Below are 24739 nucleotides of genomic sequence, written 5' to 3'. Positions count from 1 at the left end.
ACCCTGCTCCCTCCCACACCATCCTATGCCTGCTTTGAGGCACGCAATGTTCCACTCTCCTTGGCTGCCTTGCTGATGCGCTTCTCTTCAGCAGTCACTCCTTGCTGCAAGCCTAGAGATTGTTTCAAAACTCTGCCAGGGAGAAACTAGGTGAGGGGCACAAAGGGAAGGGGGGAAACAGAAGCAGTGATGGGGGAGAGACAGAACCACCTGAAGCTCTGTCCAAAAACTCACTGCATAAATCAGCTCTACCAAAATGACTGTACAGATTGGCCCTTACCTGCAAGTAATGTTCAGAGTATCATTTGTGGTTATGGTGAGGACGCTTTTTTGGATGCTAAGGGTTGGCTGATCCATAGAAATAAACAAACCTGCGAAAACTGATATAAAAAAAATCCCCTCAGATAAATACATTAACAAAAGGAAATGCTACACAAGCAGAACAGTATTGTACAAAAGAATATGCGGTATGCTTTAAGCAGACACCTTCACATCACCTACTAAACAGTGAAAGGTAAATAATGACTTTTCGCACATCCCAGAAAGGTCAAAAACTCTGTCATAACAGGAAGGCCAGGCAGATGGTCGGGAGCTGGCTGCAGAGCACGACAATTCAGCCGGCCAGGGTGGAGTTCCTGTTTTCTTGCGCTGCCAACTTCAAGGTCTAACAAGAGGATGTGGAACATTGAAATAAAGTGAACCTACATCTGATGATCTCACTCCCTGGGGAAAGGGATTACAAGCTTCTCTCATAATAAACCAAATACACTCGTACCCTTTGAGACTGTTGATCAATGAATCCTGTGAAGAACTACTTTGCACATCTTGGCACAAATCTCAGATCCCAGGAGCTCAGCATCACTTTCCTTTACATTGCTTTCCCCTTTTCGCCCAAGCAGTGAGACACAAACCCGTTGCTACTAGCTCGCCCCGAGCCACCTGCCCGACGGCTGCATCCCAGTGCTAGCGCTGCTCTTAGGCACGGGCACAGCCTTCCCATCTGCCCAGGCGCTCCGTGGTGCCGCGAACAGCTCCGCACCACGCTGAGCACCCAGCCCCGACGGCACAGCACAGCCAGCTGGGGTGGGTAACGGGAGAGCGAGGCCGGAATGGAGCCCTCTCCCTTTGTCCCGGTATTTCTCGGGGAACCCCGGGGGATCCCGTGCTGCAGCCGCCGGCATCCCCCCAGGCTGATTGATGACGGCTTTCCTTCAGCCAAGTGCTCCTTGGCTCTGGGAAGTGGCAGGAGCCCAGCGAGCAGGAGGCGATGCCGCGCCGCTCTGCCCGCCCCGACACCCCTAGGGAAACAGGGGACAGCCACCCGCTCACCAGGACCGCGCCGGTGCGGCAGCCGGACCCGAGCACAGCCCTCCCCGACGGCTCCCCGACAGCTTACCGGGAGCCAGGCACAGCAGCACAGTCAGCACCCGCAGCGTCCCCAGCTCCATCCCGGGGGGCGAAGCCGAGCCGAGCCGAGCCGCGCCGCACCGCACCGCACCGAACGCGAGGATGCGGGATCCCGAGGGCAGTACCGCCCTCTTGTTCCTGGGGCGGGGCCTGCCGCTACGCCCCGCCCAGCCGGCCGAGGCCCCGCCCCCGAGCCCCGCCCTACTCACAGCGGAGATCGGATTTGTCCCCAAAGAACTCCCCCTCCACCCCCCACTATAATGCACTTTTAGGTAAAATTGTCGACCGGGCAAGAGAAGCTCACATAAGATAACGTCCATACACGTGACGCCCCTGCTGGAAACAAATAGATGCACATGGACGGAGGTGTGCATGGGCAGGTGGTGGGCGGTAACCAGGGGACGGAGCACAACGCTGTACTCGGAGCTGTGCCCCGGTGTGCGTGCATGTGCTGCTCCATGCTGCCTTCCCCTGCTCGTGTCCACTGATGACTTCGGTTAACGAAGCAGCGATTTTATTTTCCACACTATGCAATTCTGGCTGTTTTGCTGGGCTGGGGGATGAGTGTAATTCCATTTGAAATGACACTCCTGTTGCTTGCAGAAAGATAAAGGAGTGGGAGAAGCCACGTTTCTCTGCTGATTTTTCCCAGAGATCCAATAAAACCCATGAAATGTCACAGAGGACTCGTGTGGTTCAACAGTTGCAAGTTGGCACCATGCAAACAACATGTACTCTTGTTATTCTTATGAGCTCTACAACCAGAAAATTGGTATTTCCCCACCTCCACTGCGCTGTATGTTGGCCCAGTGGTGTTTCTAAATGATTTGGGGAACTCTGGCTGTGATCGCTCAGCTGACTCTGGCTGAGATGGCTGCACATGAGGTTTGTGTGCCTGTGGCGCTGAGAAGCATCAAACCCACCTGCTGCTAAAGAGTGCCTTTTAATAACCATATTTATGGTGATGCTGTTTTTTTTTGTTTTGTTGTTTTTTCTTTTTAACTACAAAGAACAGATTCTGTTAGGGAAAGGCATGCCTGCAAGTACTGTTGGCCTCCAGAGCAGTTCAGCTGGTCAACAAAGCAAAAGAGATTATAGAGCTAAGCTGAAAAAGTGTCACTTGAAAATACCATAGGATCCAAAGAACACAGTGCAGTCACCAGTAGCTTGCTTCAGTGCTTTCTGCACTCCAACCTCAGCTTCTGCAATTGCTATCTGCAGAAAACATACCACTACACTGGCCTTAACAAATAGCTTTTACAACATTTGGTCAGATTATGTGCAACTATAGCTTGCTGTAATTCCATTTACTCTTTGTTTTCATGTGGAGTTATCGCTGTTAAGTTAGAAGGGGGTGGTTGGTTTCATCGCTAAAAATTGTTCTGGTTCCTAAGCTTCATAGGAACAAATACCCATGGCTTGACTTAAGCAGATCTGAGCAAAGATACATGAATTCTTCTTCACACAAACTTGCAAATGTGCCCCAGCACTACATCCGCTTTTCCAAACCTGATGTTCTTAAGCCACACACTGAAAGGGACACAAAGAGGTGATGAAAATGTGCCTTTCCAACAGGACTCAGAGAGAGAAGGAGCCCTCAGACACAGCCCCGGGCACTCAGTGCGCTCACTGAACCCAACAGCTGACATCAGGTGCAAGGCGTCCTCTGGGAAGGGCACAGCTCAGGGGCAGACAGCACTTTTGCTTCCCCTAGTGATCCTATTGAGATCTCAGTCTTGACACTATGCTTCCCAGGTGGGACACGGTCTTTCAAACCTTTGCTGCCAGTGTAATTATGTTAACCAGAATAATGCTGCAGGCAGTGCTGCTTCGCTGTGCGAATGGCTGTCCCCATCACACCAGGGATGGTTGAGACACCAATGAGAAAATGAGAAGATAGGTTCTTTATCCTCCAGATACTTGAATGAGGCCCTGTAAGTATCAAAGCACAAGAATAACTTTGCTCTGGAGTCATTCCATGGATGTGGGGCTGAATCAAAGTACTTATGGGCACAGTGACTGTGGGCTGAGTCTTCTGGTCAGGTCAAGTAAAATCACTGGAAGTGGTGGTATGTGTGAAAGCTCGAAAATACGCGAAGTGACTTCACTGACACAAAGGGTATGCTACAATATGTGCTTTGCTACACTGATTTTTCTGGTTTGAGCTTTGATGTGGCTGCCTCAAGTGGTTTGTCACTGGAAGATGCTGTGGGAAACATCTGGGAGGAAAATCAACCTGAGCACAGAAGACAATCACCTGATCTTCAGATGAAAGACTCATCTAAGTGCACTGCTGCTGTGATGGCTACAGGGCATTGGACCACAGATGTCTGTGAGGCTGAGGAGCAAAGGGACACAAGTTACAAAGCCCAAACTGCAGAGATTTGAGTGGTGGCAGGTTTCTCATCCAACCTTTAGGCTACCATCTCTGCACAGCTTTGGTGCCTTCCATTAGACCTGCAGAGCACCTCACACAGTGCAGCAATCACTGGGGATATTTTCCTCCCTTCCTGCGCCTTTCTCTGCCTCAATCTCCATGCGGGGAAATGACCACTGCAGCCAGAGTGGGCATGAAGTCTCGCCTTGGCCAAACTTTTATTTATACATCCGCCTCTCTGGCCTGCTAAAACCCACTGAAAACAAAGCACAAAGAAAAGCAGCCCCCTTCCCTCTCCATCCCGACTCGTCACGACTCCCCCGGGCCCGCCGGCTCCGTCAGCACCTCCAGGCAGCGGCCAGGAGCCCAGCCAGGACAGCACGGCTGCCTTTTGTTTGCTCAATTATTCAATTAACAGCCAGGGCAGATAAGGACAGCACTACGTGCTTTCTTGCTCATGGAGCTGAGTGAGCCTGCGAGTGGTCCTTTGCAGCCTCAAGTGTGCAGCTGCTCAGGAAAACGCCTTCATTCAAATGAGAGCACTGAGAGCACCTTTAACATTATTCCCATTTTCTCTTCTGCCGGGACCTGCAGGATAAAAATGCACAGCTGGATCCACAGGAGATGACGGCTAAGGTCAAGCTGGATGAGACATTGGGATGGCAGATGTACAAAATGCTGTTCAGAACACATCTGGTCATCACACCTCCATGCTCAGTGGGGGCTGCAAGCACCTCAGGCATCTGTTAAAAAGGGGGAGTTGCCCAAAAGGAGAGACTTCAGTGGCCTTTTTGCCTACTTTCAGAATACACCAAAAGTGCGGACACTCTTGCTGGACTCTGTGAGTACGTGTTGTAGTTTAACCCTGCAGGTGGCTGAGCACCACACAGTCATTCGCTCATTCCTCCCCTTCCCAGTGGGATGGGGGAAAGAATCGGAAAAAAAAAAAAAAAGTAAAACTTGTGGGTTGAGATAAAACTATTTACTAAGATAGAGAAAAGGAAAAGGATAATAGTTATGATTCTCCCTCTCTCTCTCTCTATAAGAATGTATATAACAAGTGATGCACAAGCAATTTCTCACTACCGCCTGACCAATGCCCAGCTAGCCCCCCAAGCAGCAGAAGAGAGAAAGATGAACTCTCACCCCCTTCGAAACTCGTTCTGCATGGGGTCATATGGTATGGAATATCCCTTTGGCCAGTTTAACTCAGCTGTCCTAATTCTGTTCCCTCCCAGCTCCTTAGGCCCTTCACTGGGGATGGCCTTTCCTCTTTATAACACTGCTTAGCAGCAATTATAAACATCAGTGTGTTATCAACATTGTTATTCTCCTAGAACCAAAACATAGCATCATACTAGACACTCTGAAGAAAAGAATTTCATCCCAGCTGGAACTAAGACAGCATGTCACTTGTGTTTGGCTGTGTCCAAGGAAGACGTGAGTGTGGTGTGCGTAGAAACTCGGTTTGTGGCTGGCTGGATGCTGATGCCAACAAACCTGGTGGAGTGGGCTCCTATGCCCAGACAAGGCTAACTTGCCTTGGCTATGTGTCACCACTCCTTGGCACCTTGTTGTGGCTGGAGGCATGTGGCATTTTAGGACACAACTTTCAAAAATTCAATTTTTTCAGTGCTTGCTTGTTTGCCCCACCACGTCCTAAATCTCCATTCTGAGTATCGATAGCTGCTCATGCCCTTCATTTGCCCAGGTGCTATTCAAGGCACTGAGTTTACTGGCCTCCCACAGGGGAATTTACTCAGAGATAGAGGTCCAACAGCTTGGAAAACTGCCTGCCAAAAAGATGTGTTACTGACTTGTTAGAAAATAAAGATGATGAGCATATCTCACTAGGAGCCAGCCTGTTCATCACAGTCTTACAACAAATAGTTGCATTAGGAATAGCAGCCACGCACCTCAGCTTCCAGTCGGTTTGTGCCCCACATATCCCACAAGGAACAATCTCTAACTGAAGGGTTTTATTATGGATGGGGCATTTGTAGCTCCTTTCTGCAACAGGGGTCTCAGTGCCTCAGTGTCTAGTAAGGATTTTATTGGGCTGCAGTCTTTCCCTGGTGAGAGCTTTAATAAAACATCCCTCCTATATCCAACCACTTTTAAAATTATATGCACATGGACTTAATATCTTACAGATATTTGACTGCTGTCATATTTGCTGGAAGAAGGGTTAAAAAATCATAAGTCAATAGAAAAAATGAACAGGCAGACAAAAAACTTAGTTAGGCAAGTCGCATTTCCTTAGGAAATCAACCTATATGTCACAGATCATATAGAATCATAAAATCATAGAATTAGCTAGGTTGGAAAAGACCTACAAGATCATCCAGTCCAACCATCCACCTACCACCAATAACCCCACTAAACCATGTCTCTCAACGCTATATCTAAACGTTTCTTGAACACCTCCAGGGACGGCGACTCAACCACCTCAGGCAGCCCATTCCAGCGCCTGACCACTCTTTCACAAAAGTAGTGTTTCCTAATGTCCAGCCTAAATCTCCTCTGCCACAACTTGAGGCCATTCCCCCTCGTCCTGTCACTAGTTAAAAGAGAGAAGAGGCTGACCCCCAGCTCACTACAACCTCCCTTCAGGTAGTTACAATTAAGGTCCCCCCTGAGCCTCCTCTTCTCCAGACTGAACAATCCCAGCTCCCTCAGCCGCTCCTCATAAGGCCTGTGCTCCAGACCCCTCACCAGCTTCGCTGCCCTCCTCTGAACACGCTCCAGGGCCTCAATGTCTTTCTTGCAGTGAGGGGCCCAAAACTGGACACAGTACTCGAGGTGGGGCCTCACCAGGGCTGAGTACAAAGGGACAGTGACTTCCCTACTCCTACTGGAGTATTTCTGATTATATATATATTATATATATATATATTATATATTATATATATTTCTGATACAAGCCAGGATGCCATTGGCCTTCTTGGCCACCTGGGCACACTGCTGGCTCATGCTCAGCCGAGCATTGACTAATACCCCCAGGTCCGTTTCCTCCACACAACCTTCCAGCCACTCTGCTCCAAGCCTGTAAGTGTTGCCTGGGGTTGTTGTGGCCAAAGTGCAGGATCCGGCACTAGGTCTTGTTGAACCTCATCCCATTGGTCCAGATATCCAGTCTGTCCAAATCTCTCTGTAGGGCCTCTCTACCCCCAGGCAGATCGACACTTCCTGCCAGCTTGGTGTCGTCTGCAAACTTACTGAGGGTGCTCTTCATGCCATCATCCAGGTCATTGATAAAGATATTGAAAAGGACAGGCCCCAGCACCGACCCCTGGGGAACACCACTTGTGGCCGGCTGGATTTAACTCCATTCACCACCACTCTCTGGGCCCGGCCCTCCAGCCACCTCCTTACCCAGCAAAGAGTGTACCTGATACGTGATATCCACAGGAAAAATGTGCCAGAACTTCATAGGGCAGGATTAGAACCTAAAACTATTCTGACAGAGATAAGAATTGTCCCAAACAAGTAAGACAACATTTGCTAAAAGCAACTGAAAAACAACAGACTGCTTTTGAGTATCAAATGCATTAAGTAAGTATTAAGCAAGTGGGTAAATGAGGAAGAGCTCACTGGTCTCTGTAGAAAAGGTCTGTGTGTTGCAGTGGGAAAATGCTAAAGGCATCACTGTGCAATGTCATTAACTGTGTAAGTAAACTCTGGAGATGATTATTTGACACTGATGAGGATGAAGAAATGTCTCCATTTTGACATCTGTGAGCATCACGTTTTTGGAGAGAACAAGACAAACTGGAGGCAACACAAAGGAGAGCAAAGCATTGTGAGAAATAAAAACCCAGCCTATGAGGAAAAGTTGAAAGAATTGAGCCTGTTTAATCCTGAAAAAGAGATCAGACAGAATGGTTTGGGTTGGAAGGGATCTCTGGAGGTCGTCTGTTCCAAACGGACAGATGGGTATGATAAAAGCCTTCCAGTGTGGAGAGGCTGAGGTTCCTGATCAATTATCCTTATAATCACCAAGGGTAAGAAAGGAAATAATCAGTCTAACTTTCTGGACAGGAGATTTATCTCAGGCAATGTGGAACATTTTCTGACGTTCATGGCAGCCCAGCACTGAATAATGTTGTTTGAAGAGCCTGGGACTGGCATCAGCTGAGGGGTTCAAAGCTGAGTCTGACAGATCTCTGTTAGGGGTGAAGTGCAATGCTGGTTTACAACAGAAGTAGGGATTATGTAGTCTTCTCAGGTTTAGTCAAGTCCCATGTATTCATGACTGATAGGAATATAATTCATGGTTTCCAGGGGTTTAATAAAACAGCCTGAAAATGAAGCACTTTATTGGGTCAAGAAATATTTCATCCAGCATATTTCATATTTGGCACAATATTTGTGCCATCATGTTTCATCAGTCTGAGCTGATAACTACTCTGCTTCTTTCTGGGGGGAGACATCCTGGAGTGAGTGGTTTTGTTGTCATTTTGCTGTCATTTGGTGAGTGTGTGTTCAGCAAGCAACTAAACTGTCAAAAAACACCACAATATCCAAACAATTATTCACACAGCCCGAGCTCCAGGTTGGAACTTGTGAGATAGGAAAAATGCAGAAATTGATGGGGACTTCTGAAACACATCAGTAGCTGCCAAAATACAAGCGCTGATGGTCTGACATGGTATAAAACATCCTTCCCAGAAGAGCACAGATGCCAATGCATAGTACACATGTCAAAGGCACATAACTTCTTTCTCAAATAATACTTGCCCATCCATTTAGGCAGCTCTTGGGGAAATGTCCAAACTGCGTTCTTCTAGGTAATTAGTTTTCTTTGCAAATACTTTCACAGCCAGTAGAACTGGATGGTAATTGATAGCCTTTCCCAGTGTCAACAGTTTACGTGCAGGTTCAGCCCCGTTCTGTGACTAATGGGGCAGGGGAACCCATGGACACATGCCCCGGGAAAGGGAAAAGGGAAAAAAGCAGGGAGATGGGCCTAAAAACAAAACAGCGGCAACGATCTGAGGAGAAACAAACTAATTTACAAAGTGAGATATCAGAATGCAAAATAACACAATACAATACAATATAATTGGAATTGAAGCTAATAAATCAAATAAAATGAGAGAGTGTCCAAACACCAAAAGGCCTTACTCTAATGCTGGCGGCGAGATGGCTAGGGAGGGAGACGCAGCCGGGATGAGCAGGAGGGAAGCAAGAGAGCAAAAAGGGGAATGTCTCGTGATATGTGAACAGTTTTTATCTTTCCCTCTGAACGGAAACGGAACAGCAAGCAGTCCTCTGGGAGATGTAGTTCTTCTTCTCTTCTGAGAACCAGGCACCCAGAACTATCCACGATCCATGGAACTGGAGCATTAACTCTTTAACTCGCAGTGCACTACACGATGTTATGATGTCGAATACCAACAACCAAACATCACAAAACCATGACACCCAGAGGAACCATAGGTCCTATGGGACATAATGTAGGGTCCCTACTACGTAGGGATACATGAACAAAAGGAACCCTGAGGTGGTGAAAAGGGTGCAGCAAGGGCTCCTAAACACATGGAGGTATCTCCATCACTCTACCACCCTTCTGAAGTCTTTTTGGGGTACCAGCACACTTGGCTACCACAGCTCCTACAGAAAGCTATTTTTACCCCAGAACTGAGGAAGCCTCATTTCAGGCATGCTACAGTCAAAATTTATTTGCACAGCTGATACTTTAAAAGTGATGAATCACTTTAAAATTGTAACGCATAAATTAGTTTTTAAAACCAATGTCCAAAAGTCTTTTTCTTACAAATTATAAAAATTCATCAGAAAGAATTGTCTACTTGCCTGTTAATATTTTTCCTCATTTTACTTCATAGCCAAATCAATCAGATATTGGCCATCATTTACCCCAAAGCAGAGAATGGTTCCACTAGTGACATGTTCTGTTTCTGTCCATACTCCCTTTCAAGGTAGCAAATCAATCAGGTTTGGAAAAGAGTTAGAGCTTCACTTCAAGGTGAATAACTCAGTTCATTTGCTGATCAAAATTCTCCATTTACCTGGCTGAAAATCAACTTTCTGCAGTCTGGGGAAGCAGAGTACCTCTGTTCTAACAACCAGACATGAAACCCAGAAATCCTAACCCCAAAGCTTGTTCTCTGCACACTTTTCCTTTGTGAACAAGTTGACTGATTGTTTGATTATGTGTTTTTTGTTAAACATCTGACTACTTTCTCACACCTCTCATCCAAGCAGAAGTGTCATAAAAAATACCGTATCAAGATTTCACTGTTTTCTGAGCTTTTAGCAGCTGATGAGTGGCAGTGTGTCTTCCAGAAGGAAAGCACTGACAGGAAAGGAAGTGAGTAGACACTTGTTGTACATTGAGTTTGACTCATCTACCAGACAAAGAAAAGGTTAAAATTTGTTTCCTGGAGGGGGATGCCAGCAAGAAATGCACAAAATTCAGAAAATTAAGGTCAAAAGAAAATATTAGATGTAGTTTGATGCTTAAATATAGGGATTCTGCTGGAGCATAGTTTTTTGTTACTCATGTACAAATTCTGCTAGAAGAGAAGGGGAGTATTTACCAGCAGCAGGAGCCTAACTAAAATTAGAGACAGATAGGGAATAGTTCAGGAAGGGCTCAGGGCCTGCATGTTATCCAGGAGGATTTGGGGATCATATATAGTAAAAACCTTAGCACTCTGTTGAATTAGCTGTAAAAAGATAACGGTAACTGTACAATAACAGTCTTATATATGGGGAAGTACATATATATATATGTACACATGTGTATATATACACATATATACACGTATACCTGTACTCTGTGGGAGTTCAGGAAGAGTTCTGGAATTCTACTAGCGTAACATTTACTAATGACATAGCTGATGTATGAGCATTTCGAAATTATTTCACTTCACTGAATTGCTGTTAGTGCTTGCAAGAAGTACCTCATTACCTCAGCCCTTCCAGTTAGTGGGAATAATCAAGAGGACCCTTCCCTGAAGCACTGTCAGCAAGCAGTGAAGAAGGAGAACTGGCGCTACTTTCCTCTTGCCCCAACTCAGAGGCTGCTGATGAAGGTTGACAATGCCAAGGAAGCTCTCAGAAAAGCCCAGACCCTTGGGAGGGGCTGAAGGTTTCCTAGAGACCCATCCTGGAGCAAAGGGAGAACGCCCAGCTCTGTTCCTTCCCATTGTTGGGATTGCGTTTTCCAGACAAGCCTTGGATGCAAAGCACCAGGACAATTGATACATGGGAGGCATGTGGTGGAGAGCTGCCAGGCTGTCTGCTGGGGTGTTGCTCTCTCTGCAGAGGCTGTGCTTTGCTAGTTGTATTTCCACCGTATTTCCAGGCAGAGTAGTGTTGGGTAATGAGAGAGGTGAGATGGGGGACTGCGAGTCCAAGAATTACAGGTAGACACAGAGAGTGCAAAGTGAACACGTGCAGAAAAAGCAGGCAGCGATGCCAAATCTGCAAGTCTAAGTTGGTAGGAAGAATTTTCTCCTGAACCAACAGCTATCACCACTCAGAAATGAGTGTTGCAATCAACTGCATAGAGTGAAAATTTTGTAGGATTCTCACTGACCTCAGATTATCCACTTTTGGACTTTTATCCATAAAATGCCATGGGACAAAAGTCAGCAGGAATTCTCTATACGCCTGAAATTAGAGTCTTCATTGCAGAAAACAGTATGCCAGCACTGAAACGTTGGCACCAGAACGCTTCTTATTCTTTGACATCTGCTGACTGTCATGTGCCAAGAAAAAGGTAACCAAGCAGTTCAAGGAAGGAAGACATTGAGCTCAGGGTCACTGCTACCTGCCAACAAGACTTATTTTATTGCCAATAACTGAGAAATACAGGAAGATTTGTTTTATAAAGAGTGAGAATCCAAGCATAGTGTTTAAGGCTTTCTAAATTCTTAAAAATCGCAATCACTTTCTTCCTTTTTACTCTGAAAACATAGCAACTGGAACTGGTGAAAAAGGAATCTCTCTAACATACACAGATGTCTGAACATTCACCATGTTAAACAATGCTCTGTCTGCTCACTGCTTTCCCTCTGACTCATTCACAATGCCATTTACTGTATGCGCAGAGTTTAACTGTGAATTTTCTATCCTCTTGTCATCATTTCAGTCACTAGGTGTTTTTCTTGTGTGAACCTGTGAAAATATTTTGATTGAACTGGTACAAAAATATATCAGGCAAACCCAAGGTATGGATGTCAAAATATGTTAGGAGAATAACACACCTACTGATATACAATAATATTCCCCAGTTATTAAAGGAAGTGAGTGGGAAAACATAGGTATATGGTTTCTAGCTAGTAGGAAAAAGAAAGAAAGAAAAGCAGGTCCTGATTAAAAGCTGTGAAAAGACTTTGCAACCTGCCTCCCTGCCTCAACCCATTTGACCCCCTGAGCATGGCCCCAGCCAGCACAGCACAGCCATGCTCTGGGACACGTGGATGGGTAGGGAGGTTTGCCATGCTCTGCTGGTGCAGACAGTGAAAGTCATTTTCTGAAGCCTCCAGCCTTCCTCTCGGACACACATGTCATCAGGAAAGCAGAGTCTGGGCTCACTACTTTCTCTTCCGCCCCTGGGGTTCCACATGTTTCCTGACCCCTGGCTCCTCTTCCAAGAGGGCCTGCCACCTGCACACCAGCTCTGGGATTGCAGCGACATCCTGTACCTTCTCCGTGTCCAGGACTTGTTATTTTCATCAGCCCACAAGGATGGTTGTGCGATGGGGATGTTTTTAGTTTCAAACTACCTTTGCAACTGAAAAACAAAGCAGCGTTTCATCCTTATGTGTGCCACATCAGCTGGGTGGTAGAGGAGGAACCAAAAACCACCTTGCATTGTGCTGGCTGGCTAAGTTGATAAATGCTTCATGGGAAAGAGGAGCTTGGCCTTTGCAAAATGCCTCACAGAGGTGACAGTATGCATGAAAAAAAACAGAGCACTGTTCCTCCAAATGTTTCTGTCCTCACCTTTCAACAGATGCACTGCTGTGAGTGCAAGAAAAAAGTCATTTGCACTTTCTCCTATATTCTTGTTCCAAGTGTCTTCTTCCAGGATAAGAGTCTCTTCTGAGATGCTTCTCCTAAGAAAACAGAAGAGAATAGCCTTGGCTGGAGGGGACAAGGAGGCAGTTTGGACAGAGCCTAAAAAAACCTAAAAAGCAGAGGTAGGTGGGAAAATGTATCTGTACCCAAAAGTTCAGTCTTGGAAGAAAAAATAGTCTGTTCAGTCCCCTTAGAGTTCAACATGCTTTTTTTTTCTTACCTTGATTGATCTAACTCATGGAACAGAGGCTGTGCTGGTGCTACCACAAGTGATGTTGTTCAGTCCTCACCACTGAATGATGGTGACCAAGCATATGGGTGCTTCAAGGGGAGTGCCCACTCCTACATTCCCCAAGAGGAAAGAACAGAGCAAGGAGCAACACAACAGCATCTCACTGCATGGTGGCTTTGGAAAGCCACAGGAGCTCAGAACACGTTGATGAGTGATTCACCACAAAACGCTCCTTTGTTGAGAAACATGAGGGCTACTCCAAAAGTAATGCCTCCTATTTTATTATGTTGGCCCGTGACAGAGGCGGATGTTGGTGGTGTGGCAGAAGGTGAACCTTCCCACCAATATTGCATTACATTTTGTTGCTGTGTGACAGATGGCAGCAGAGGGGCAGTCTGTATGTGCCATCAAAAAGGTTTTTGAAGCAAAGATATTTCTGTGTCTTTTCTGGGCCAGATAGGAACAGGGAACTTTTAGCCAAGTCTCTCTGCTCTGACTGTGAAATCCTACTGCCCATAGCTGGATCTGTCACCAGAACAGGACTGGTAATGATCTAGTATACGCTGACTTGCTGTTTCTTCCATACCCAGCTGAAAAAGGGAAACAAATAAAATAGCTCGGCCTCCTGGGAGAAATTTCCTCTCTTATGGAGTCTGTTGTCCAAAGGAAATAAACTGTGCCATCGCATTGTTTGTTCATGTGTAAGCCCCACTCTCTTTAATGAGCTTTTTAATTCAGTGGCCAAATTAAGTTGAAAGAGGGTTAGAAATAGCACAGATAATTATGTTTGTGGAAAGTGGCAGCTAGGCAGAGAAGAAAGACTCAGTTCACTCTCTGTAGGGGAGCAGGTAATCTCTTTGACAGTGGCCAGATAGTGAAGAGTACACACACATCATCCTGCCAGCCAGCTTGTTCCTAGCTCAGACTGCCCTCAGCTCAGGTATAGCTTCAGCCCAGGGGCAGGGAGCTGGGTTACATGCTCCTGAAATGACGCAATATATGGGAAATAAGCTTTGCTAATTCTGCTGCTCAAAAGCCCAATGTGTTTATGCATTGATATGTTCAGAGGTGATTCAGGTGTCAAATGTCAGAGCATTTATCTTGTATCATAAGCAAAAGAAAGGCTGGTGCCTTCCAAGCAGAAATAACAATACATCCAAAGGGACTACAGGTATGCGAGTCCAGTTCTGCTCTCCTTCACACTGATACAGACTGGAATACTCCATATGGAAATCCTTTAATGGTTACTGCTAGCATGTCTTAAAATGTCACTTAAAACTAAGTCCTTCTGAGACTACCACAGAAAAAATCCTCAACTTTTCTCAGAGTCTTATTCTGCTGTGTCATCCTTTGGACAGCAACCCAAATTCAGTAGCCCTTAATTTCTCTGTTTTGGCATAATGAAAGAAACACCAAGTAATTCTTCATCTGAAGTATTACCTTCTGGGTGCAATATTTGGAGTCCTCTCTTGGATGCTGCCACCAACCAGTAGAAAGAATTTCACCCCTGAGCTGATATCAGACCTGTTTTCTTAAAAAGCAATTCTGAGTAGTATTACATGTGAGAAAGGATCCTTGTAAAGAAGGGCACTAAATTCATCTGTCATGAGATGTTTGCAGAGTAGGTAGAAATCTATTGTGTTTGTTTATAAAAAAAAGAACCAGAATTTGTAAAGTTGGGTTCTCAGCACAGGAACAATATTTGGAATTCAGAGCAGGTTAAACACTATCCTTCTTTACTGGCTTTCATCAAGTACCCTCCTGAAGTCAGTACTTTCATCAATTGAAGCAGAGAAAGATTCTTACCTTCACTGTAAATATGGGGGTACTGTTATGAAGTAAGAGGAGAGAGACCAATTTCTTCCAAACATCTCTCAATCTGCAGTGATAGATAGATGAGTTTCTGATACAGGAAAACCCTTGTCTCAAATGTTGCATTTCCAGCAAGGGAGCTGGAGATGGCATGGCATGACTGCAAGTCAGACAGCTCCACACTTCACTCATCCTACTGAAGGTTTTGCATACAGTCTACTTCCAGGGGTAGATGAAACCTTTACCTCCATCACTGCAATCATCATTAATGGTAGCCATAATAGCACTTGTAAAACGTACTCTTTAGGTCTCAGAGGAATTGTAATAGATTGTATGAGGAAGAGCTTTCACCTTAGTGTCAGGCATCAGGAACGGCTCTGCAAAATGAACTAGGATGAACACTGGAAATCTCTGGGTTTGGTACATTAGTGGTAGAAAAAAACTAGTTCTGAGGAAAAATGTTATGGTGGGAAAATGGCCCCATATCTGAACAGTTAGACTACCTTCTGGACACATCAGTGAGAAAAATATCTCATGAGCTCACACCATATTGATAAAGGTCATATAGGCATGGAAATTTTTCCTTCCATGAAACTCTTCTCAAAATGCTACTTGTCAATCAAGACGTCACATTCTCTAATTATTTAGGTTTTTCAAAGGTTCAGTTTGTTCCTGACAGCTATAATCCAGTGTTAGGAACTACAGTTTTGAATTGTCATTGATGAGAAATGGCATAAAACCCAAGCTTCCCACTTCTTGGATATGTGAATTTACTCCTGTGTACATAAAATATATACTCCTGTATACATAAAACAGGCTGCCATGGGCAGATGTTTCAAAAACAAAGGCTCTCTGGTGATGTTTTATAATAGTCCAGTGCAACAAGAATGGGTTAAGCACAGAAACACCTTGCCTAGACTCTGAATTGAGCTGAAGGAGATGAGTGTGGAGCTGCTGAAGCCTCCAACCTAGAGACGATGCTTTGCAGTAGAAGTTCTTTTAAATCTCAGCTTGGGATAGAGAGTCCACGTAAATCCCACTGGTGGTGAATAAATCCTTTTTAGGGTTCTGGTCCTTTGATGCGCAAGGGATGTAAAGAGCAGCTGTGTATTTATTTTACAGCACATTCAGCATGTATACTACTGAATGATAAGATGGTTTATCTGTAGTTTGCTTAATCTTTTCCTGTCATTCCTGGAGATTAAGCACCATTTTCACTGTAAACATTCCCTCTGCTTCCCTCAGGATTCCCTAAAGGATACACCAGTTCAAATATCCCTCCAAATAATGAACAGGCAAGGACTAATACATATTTCACACATAAAAGGAATCTTGTAGAAAAGGCTCTGATAGACCCCTCCTTTGAGGGGATATTTCCAATTGATTCTCATTTTTTTAATCCTTTCTGAAAATTCAGAGTGGAATATGAATTTCCAGTGAAAGTGGCAAACGTACCCAGAACCAGGTAGACTAAAACAATGGAGAAATATACTGCCAGAGAGCAGAGCTCTTATTTTGTGCCCACAGTTCCACCTCATCCCACTTCCCGTGGTGCATTTTAGAGAAGGAGCTGCTTTATACCACAGCTCCATGAAGATTACTATAAATTTGTCCTTTATCATCAAAAGCACACTGCACTTCCAAGGCTGAAGATTATGGGGAAAGTGAAAACATAATTTATAGTGAAGTTTCTTTATCAACACTGGATAAGAGGGCTCATATAGTTTTCTCTCAGCTGAACTTTCATTAAGAGTTGTCAGTCTCTTCCATTTCATATAATCAGAGAGTAATTAATTAGTAAGGCACAATGGAAGCAAAAGCATCTAAGGGCTCTAATGCAGAACTAGACTTACAGAAAATATCAGGCTTTTTACACATAATCCAGCATTGATAATCCGGTACATGATATTTTGTCAACAAGTTACAGATAGGCTCAATTCTGCTCATGCTGAAAGAAGATGAAATCCTGCCTTGGTTTCACTGGTTTTGATACATTCCTAATGCTGAGTCCAGGCAGCTCTGCTAATTTTAAGCTACATTTTGAAGTTACTGCTTCCTTTATTTTGTCTATGACCCAAACATTCACTGTGTGAGGGGAAAAAGAAAGATAAAGTTCTATGTGAATAAACATTTGATTCTTCCTTAACAAATTTCTCTCAGTATGTTTGTTTGGGGGAAGCTAGACTACAGATGTCCAAAATTTTATGTCTCTTATTTTAAAAGAAACGTGAATTGTTAAGAAAACAGGAAAGGAGTAGTTTTATTTTGATAGAAGGTCTGATTCATGACCTGAAAAAAAAATCACAGTGATTTGTGTCACCCATTCCTTAGAAGTTGCTGCTTTTGCTGTAGGAAATCTCATCAGCTTCTGAATCACTGCCATTTACAATCCAGCAAAATAAGAGAACCCAGAATGAATGCCTATTTTATGCATAGAAATACAAATGGCAATGGTAACAGTAACAGTAAAGGAAAGACCTTATGTGAAAGAGAAGATTGAGTACAGACCTGGACACATAAATCTCCTGATGCCATGACTTGGTCCTTAATCTTCCTAGTATTTAATATACAACGTCTTGAATATACATTTTACTAGTATCACTCATCTTCTCTGGGCACACCAGCTTTCACCTGCATTGCTCACAAACATATGTTCAAGCTCTAAAGGTGAGCTAGGGCTTCTTCTGAGAAAGGTGGGCCCAGATTCCCCCTCAGCCTCAGCCACACATCCCTATGGCTTTCTTTGGGCCAACATTAGTGCTGCAGCTCTATGGGAAACACAGCTTCCTCCCACTCCCAAATCTGGTAGTGGTTTTAGGGCAGATCTGATCGCTGCCGGTCCATCTGATGGCTCAGATATAGCCCCTGGAAGAGAAGCTGAATATGTCACTTGTTCCAGCATGATCTGGCTGCACTGAAAGGGGTGAACCCAATACTGCATTCACAGCCATGGGTTGCCATTGCTCCGCCTTACAGCCATAACCTATTATAGTGAGTTGGTCCATTGAGCTGATCCGGCAGAAAATGAACACACTTCCAGAAAATAGATCAGCCCAATGCACCAATTCCCCCGTAACTATGTCATTGCTAGAGGGTAGGAAATGTATGACAAAAAGAGGGAAAGAAGAGCTCCTCCTCTTGTTGGCAGCAAGCAGCTAGGTCTAGATTATCTAAAGCATGAAATCACACCATAATGCTGCAGTCCCAGCTGAGGCTGCTGTTTGATGTGCACTGCACCAGCTTCCTGTTTTGCAAAAAATTCATCTCCAGAACTTGCATCAGCAGCAGAGCCACTTTCCTTAGGGATTTAGATCAATTTATTTACTGTTCCCTCTCTGCACTCTCCTTTCCCTTCCTGAGGGCAGAGAGTCTGGAGGACCACTCTGCTAACTTGCAAGCTGTTGATCAATTTGGGTTCATATACAGCTAAACAAATATACAACTACACAACTACAGCAAAGTCCTGACCTGATGCAATTGTTTTTAAAGAGCATTTTGACTACTTGGAAGCATCTCACTACAGTGACCTGATGCAGAGTGCACGCAGGCTTTGAAACAAAGAGCTCTCAGCAAGGTGTGTGGGTGGGAAGGGCAGATGGGGAAAGAGACAGCTCTGGGGCTCCTGGCCCGTTCTCTGGAAATGAAGTAACATCAGCAAATTTGTAAGAGCTGACTGAGACCTTTTTCAGAGCAGTACAACAGCTGCAGCGCTGACTTTGAGGCTGTCATCCTGTGCTGTGCTGTGCACTTTGACCATGCTCTCACAAACACTGTGTTCTGATTAGGGGCAGGCTCATGCACTGGATTGGAGAAAATACCTACACAAGCATAGCAAAACACCCAGATAGTCCGCATTTAACAGCTAGCAGTGATCCACAGTATGAGTGATAATGATGGGATGATTGTGACAGCTAACAAAAATAGCAGCACCACAGTGCAGGAGGAATCATTGAATCACTCAGGTTGGAAAAGACTACTAAGATCATCTAGTCTAACTGCCAACTCAACACCCCATGCCCACTAACCATGTCCCTCAGTGCCACATCTACATATTCCCTGAACACTTCCAGGTATGGTGACTCCACCACTTCCCTGGGCAGCCTGTTGCAATAGTTCACCGCTACTTTGAGAAGAAATTTTTCCTAATATCCAACTTAAGCCTCCTCCAGTGCAACTTGAGGCAGTCTTACAATCTTTGAGCTGCTTCTCCCTACCATGAAGTACTGAGAAAGGTCATAAAATGCAGTAGGGTTAATCGACAAAAATACCTAAAGAAGGGAGCTGAGTAACAGGAGCTGTACTCTGACTCTGTGCAGGGACAGTTACTAATGGCTTGGCTCACCTTGGTCCTGCTACTCCCAAATGGAGCACTCAGTATAAAAAGCATGACTGTCTCCTGTGCCTTGCACAAATGGAGGAGAGCTTTGGAGCTGAGGTACATGCTAGCAGGCACTGTGGGACTGGGGCTGGGATTCTGTGAGATTGAGCCTCACTTGGTTAAAAGCTGTGACTCGACATGTTGTCCTCTCGTAGGGTCTCACTGGGCTCATGGAGTTAACACCAGGCTTCATGTCATTTGGAGGAGCGTATCTCAAGGAGTGATTAATTTTGCTTCATTCTATAGCTTCCATTACAGTGCTTTAGTTCAAGTACTGCTCCTTGCCTCAGGGAATATTTTCCCACTCTCCAGTTGTTTATAATAACGAAAAAGCTGGTCTTGATTTGGAAAGAGCAATGTGTGCAGATAAGATAAAATTTGTGCTGAGGAACTAAGAGCAGCCCTTTCTTTGCGTTACTGCCTGTGTAGGGCCTGCGCTCCTGTACCAGCCTCCCTCTATCTCACAGCCTGCAGCACAGCCTTGCATTGTCGATGCTGCTCCATCAGTTTCCCAGACATCAGGAAATGAGCATTTTGACAACTTAGCCAAAATAACAAAATAGCTAAAGTGAACAGGATAGCAGCTGTGAGGACTTATTTCTCACATGGGGCTTGACCACAACTGTTGTTGCACGCTGAGGTAGACTGGTGGGACCTCAAGCTGTCACTTAATTTTATGTATTTATTAATAGAATTAGCTTTAGCAGAAGGGGGTGGGATGACAATCATTGAGTTTAAAATCTGAAGTCCTCTGATTCCTAACAGAGAAAAGGGCAGCTTTTCTGTATTACAGTGCCAGCGTTTCTGGTCTTCATCCAGGGAACCACTTCCAGAAAGGGAAGACTCAGATCTGCTGCGAGGTTAGCTCAGTTCTAAGGCTCAAGGTCCTAGCGAGGGTTTTTTTTAGAAGAAAATTTTATAAATGTTTTCCTGCAAAATGTACAAAAATTGCTTAAGTCTCTCCAAAATCTCTCCTGTGAGAGGGAAGAAGGTGAGTGTACCTGCCGTTCAATTAAGTTTATTTTGAAAAAGGGACAAATGGGAAATGGGGATGTCTCCGACACAAGCCATGGTCCTGCTGCATTGTTCCAACCCACTGTGGGAGGCAGGAGCTTTCCTGGAACAGGAAGAAGATCCATACATACACAGCACCACCAGGTGTGACCGCTGTCCCTACAGAGAACAAATGGAGGATGAATCAGGGCAGCAGGGAGTTTTGCCCCTGAGTAGAACATTAGGTTGCAGGAGGTCAGCCTACAGCTCTGGTATTATGAGTCACATGTAGCAGCCAGGGAGCATTTGGCATCTCAGAGCTGTGTGATGGGTGAAATAAGGTGCAAAAGGCTCCAGACTGCTTTCTGATGAGCAGATCCTTAAGGGAAACCATGGCTCCTTCAGAACACACTGATGCTTTGATATTTTTCTTCCACCGGTTCCAGGAAAATAAGGTTGTGTTTTGTGTTAAGAAAAAACATCAGCTACAGTGTGGTGGCCTATTATAGGTCTACTATAAACAGAGTTCTTTTACCACCACTGTGTGCCCTTTTCTCTGCCTTGGTGTGAGAATGAAGTTCTTCTCAAACACTGCAAAACTGTATCAGAGCCCATCTGGTCTCCTGCTTTCTCTTTTCCTTGAACCGCCACAGCTCAGAGCTTTACTCTCAAAGTCACAGACCCCTCTCTAAAGGCGGGCTGCTAAAGGATGCTCTGCTAGAAGTAAAATGTAGCCAGAATTTTCAAACACACATCCAACATGAGGCTTTTTGTGAGGACTGGAGAAGCAGTGGGCATCTTTCCAAGTTCAGTCTGTAGTAGTTATCTATTTTAATAAAAAATGGAAGTCTGTTACATTTTCAGAACAAAGAGGGGACACACATTTTTTCATGATCATAAAATCCTAAACCAACTTTACTGCTTTTTCTCTTGCATGTGCTCCAGTTAACTTTGGCCTGACTTCTGGGGAACTAATCTTGTCCTTAAAGTTAAGCACAGGTATAAGTGGCTTTTTGGAGAAGGGACAGTCTGCTAAGTCCCTGGCAGGATCAACTGTACACTACAAACTATCTCAGAAAGCAAATACAGATTTTATGCACACAAGAATTTCTGCAAGAAACCTAATTCTAGTAGTTACATTCATCTAGCCAAGGAATTTCTCATGCACCCTACAGCAAAACATATCGAATCTCCGATATTAAATAAAAACTATTTGCAAATGGTCTGCAGCCAAAAATTATCTGCCAAAATCACTCAGCTAAGAACTTATGACAAATAAATCTGTTTACTAGTCATTTCTCCTGGAAATACAAGGCCAAGTTCAACAAGTCTTACCTATGAATTCGCCTAGCATTTTTTTTCTGAGCAAAAGCTGTTTACTGTCATCCTGGGGGTTTGTGGTGGGAATGCCTGCAGCAGGAGCACAGCTCTGCACAGACATAGGATGAGCCAGAACTGTGGAGTGGGCCTGAAGGAGGATTCTCACTGAAAACATTGGAAATGGAGGAAAGTCATGATGAGAAGGATGGACTCGGAGCAATGAAATAAACTTGGGTTTTCCTTACTCACTCACTCTGACACCAGAAAAGCAGTTTATTGAGCTGACTGTAACTGAACAAACTGCAGAGATTCCAACTAGGCTATGACCCTAACACATATTCTACCTAAAGCCTCCCAGAAACGCAGAGGCACAGGCTTGCCCACAGGCACCTCATGTCACTTCTGCAAAGCAGCACTTGTACAGCAGCCCAGAGGTCCTGCCTTTGTCCCCACGGAGTCCCAGCTTGCTCCCCCCCATATCTCTGAGCCTTGCTTTCCTCCCAGAGAGAGGACGGAGCTGCTTCCGTCTCATGGTGACAGGCAGTCCATATCTGCTCCCATCTGCAGGAAAAAAGGCCCCCAAGATTCAGTGTGGGCCCATTAAGCACTTAGTAAGTTGATATTCTCCAGGCATAGTCCTCATAATCTTGCTTTCATTTTACTAAGTGAGAGCAACCGATGCTTCCATGCTCAGCCTGTAGTGGGATGACTGGCAATGGGTCCCTCAAGCCTGGGGTAAGGGAGCAGCCAAGAGCCATGCATCAGCTTGATGCACGTTGGCACATGCCAGTCCCGTGTGAGAGGTGAACTGGAACAGCTACCAAGAGCCTGGGTCAAACAGAAAACTGCTATCTCCAGCAGGTCGCAAGGCCAGTGCAGAAAGCAACAGTTGTTTTTTCCAGACCATAATTTGAAATGCAGCTGTGGCACAGCTGCATGGGAGGCACGTGGAGCTGTAACTGAATACCAAACAACCTCACTGCACTTCACCAGCAGTCACTGCATGTTGTTGCCCTCATAATCATTTACCCGTTCTAGCAACATGACAGGAGATAAATCTGTATCATTTCAGTGTCTTTCTCAACAGCCATCCTTAGCTTCAGTGCATGCCCAGTGCAGGTAGCTTTGCTATTGAGCGCTTGTTTAGTCATCACTTTACAGATACTTAACAGGAAAGAGTTATTGTTCCTGTGCTTCCTCATCGGTAACAGAAGTTCCTGAGTTTCTACTTGTTGTAAATTAAAGAAAACACCTCTGAAGAAAACATTTGGTTCTGATTTGCAACCATCAATGTTTTCTGACTTCATCCTATGTGGACTGAATTGATTTTTGAATGCATAGCCCCTGGAGCAGAAAGAGGAATTTAAGCGCACCTCTTTGGGCAAGGCTATGGTGCGCCTCACAAAAAGAAAAATGTCCCAGCAGTAGCAACCAGCATAACCCACACTGCTGCCTGGAGCACCCTTTGGTTCCCAAAGGTGCTCAGCTTCATAAACACAACAGCCACCTGGTTCAACATAATATGGAGCACAAACCATTCAATCACTTGCCAGTATCCCTGCAGTACATTGGTATGGCTTATGATGCTAATATATCTAGCATTATTTAGCATCATACATATATCTATAATGCTACATATAGCATTGTATAGCATTTGCTAGCAAAGAAAGAGGTTGCATCTTCAGGAAATGACTGCAGAGAAACAAACTAGATAGAATGCTGGGGAGGCGTAACTAAAAAACTCTAAAAAAAATCATTAGATTAGATGGGAATCTGAAAAAGCTTGTTAAGAATGAGTCATTTTTAATAAAGCAGAGTCTCATGTGATATCGTATTTTGTAAGAATTTTTTTCTGCAGGCTATGACCTAAATATACAGTAGCCTTCTTTATCTGGTTGACCCTGGAGACATGGAATTTCACTAGTTAAATATGCTCAGATAACAAGAGTTTTGCACATAAGTGCTGTTCCCTAATAGATGTGCCGTTCACTGACATAATGAGAGATTTTGGATAAAAGATGGGTGTGCTGTACTGACTTTGAAGATATAAGCTTCCTTAGACAATTCTGCAGACTGAAACTAATCTACTCTTCTAATAATTGCATGTCTCTAGGAGCATTTCAATAGGTAAGTGCAACTGTAACAGCTGAAAGCTGTTAAACTGTTTGGCTGTTAAAATTGAGATGTAAATTGTAAACTAGCAAGGTATTGCAGCATTGCCTTGTGTATTTTCACTGATATAGGTTGGCAATTCCCTGCAGGAGTGAGGATGGTACTGTTGCCTGGGCATGTTGTGTTAAGGCTTTTAGAGCCCCAGATCATGGTTCTGACTGTATTTTCCTCCCAGACAGATAAATGTGCATACCTACAGCGCTGCATATACCAATGGACAGCACAGCACAGCACAATAGTTCTGGTGCACGTGGCACAATCCATCTGTACGTGTGGAATGGCCATTCTCTCAGACAGACATCAGCCTGGACTCCCAAGCATCCGGAAGCGTGGCCGGTCACTGCAAAAATACAGGAAAAGATATATCCCATATGCTTGTCCTACAGCACATGGGATTTGACGATGCAGAACAGGAAATCCTATGCAATATAAGCAGTCCAGCAGGGCTGGCACTGCTCAGGGGGCTGGGGAGTGTGCTTGGCCGTTCTGGGCTGCTACCCTGTGCGCTCACATTTGGTGAGGGCCACCTGGGATCCGGTCACAGCAGAGCCCAGCATCCTGCTGTCTAAGCCTGCAGCTCACCCCGCCTCTCCCACTGGCTTGCAAGAAGCTACTCACATGCTTAAAATTAGCCCTGGACCTGGGCCAAACTTCTCAGCACATTATGGGATAGAGCTGTTGACAGATGATCTTAACTCTTTGGCTTGTGAGAATTCGCTGCATGCATTCAGCTGAGCTGTGAGGCCAAGGTCTTGGCCTCCAGTCCTTGCTGCAGAGCCCACGGTCTTTTCACAGGAATTAAGACATCAGTCTCATCAGTCAGCTCAGCTCGGATGCCATCACAATTAAAACCTCCTGAGTAGGCTTCAGCTTGCATCATGCTGCACAGAACTCATCCCACATTCATCCTGCCCTTGCCTTCCCCAGTCCCAGCAGCTGGGCTTTGCAACAGCCTGTCAGCCATCTGCTCTTCATACCAAAAAGTGACCACAAG

The 24739-nt window shown here is 44.9% G+C and overlaps 1 protein-coding gene across 2 annotated transcripts in view; it reads right to left on the bottom strand.

Annotated features, from left to right (window-relative positions):
• The window catches only part of KDR (kinase insert domain receptor), an 87261-nt gene that overhangs the window by 26189 nt on the left and 36333 nt on the right, over positions 1-24739 (bottom strand). Inside the window, exons 1-2 of one of the 2 annotated variants that reach the window (XM_021395621.1) lie at positions 1397-1540; positions 281-380 (exon numbers count right to left, since the gene is read on the bottom strand). In XM_021395621.1, the coding sequence (XP_021251296.1) occupies positions 281-380; positions 1397-1448 (152 nt within the window). In that variant the 5' untranslated portion in view covers positions 1449-1540. Of the gene's footprint in view, positions 1-280; positions 381-1396; positions 1541-24739 lie in introns of those variants that run through there. The other variant, XM_021395620.1, reaches the window with a different exon arrangement.

Source organism: Numida meleagris, chromosome 4 (genome assembly GCF_002078875.1).
Source record: "Numida meleagris isolate 19003 breed g44 Domestic line chromosome 4, NumMel1.0, whole genome shotgun sequence".
Taxonomy (NCBI): Eukaryota; Metazoa; Chordata; class Aves; order Galliformes; family Numididae; genus Numida; species Numida meleagris.
Note: the sequence above shows the minus strand (reverse complement) of the source record. Positions and strands in the feature narration are given on the sequence as shown.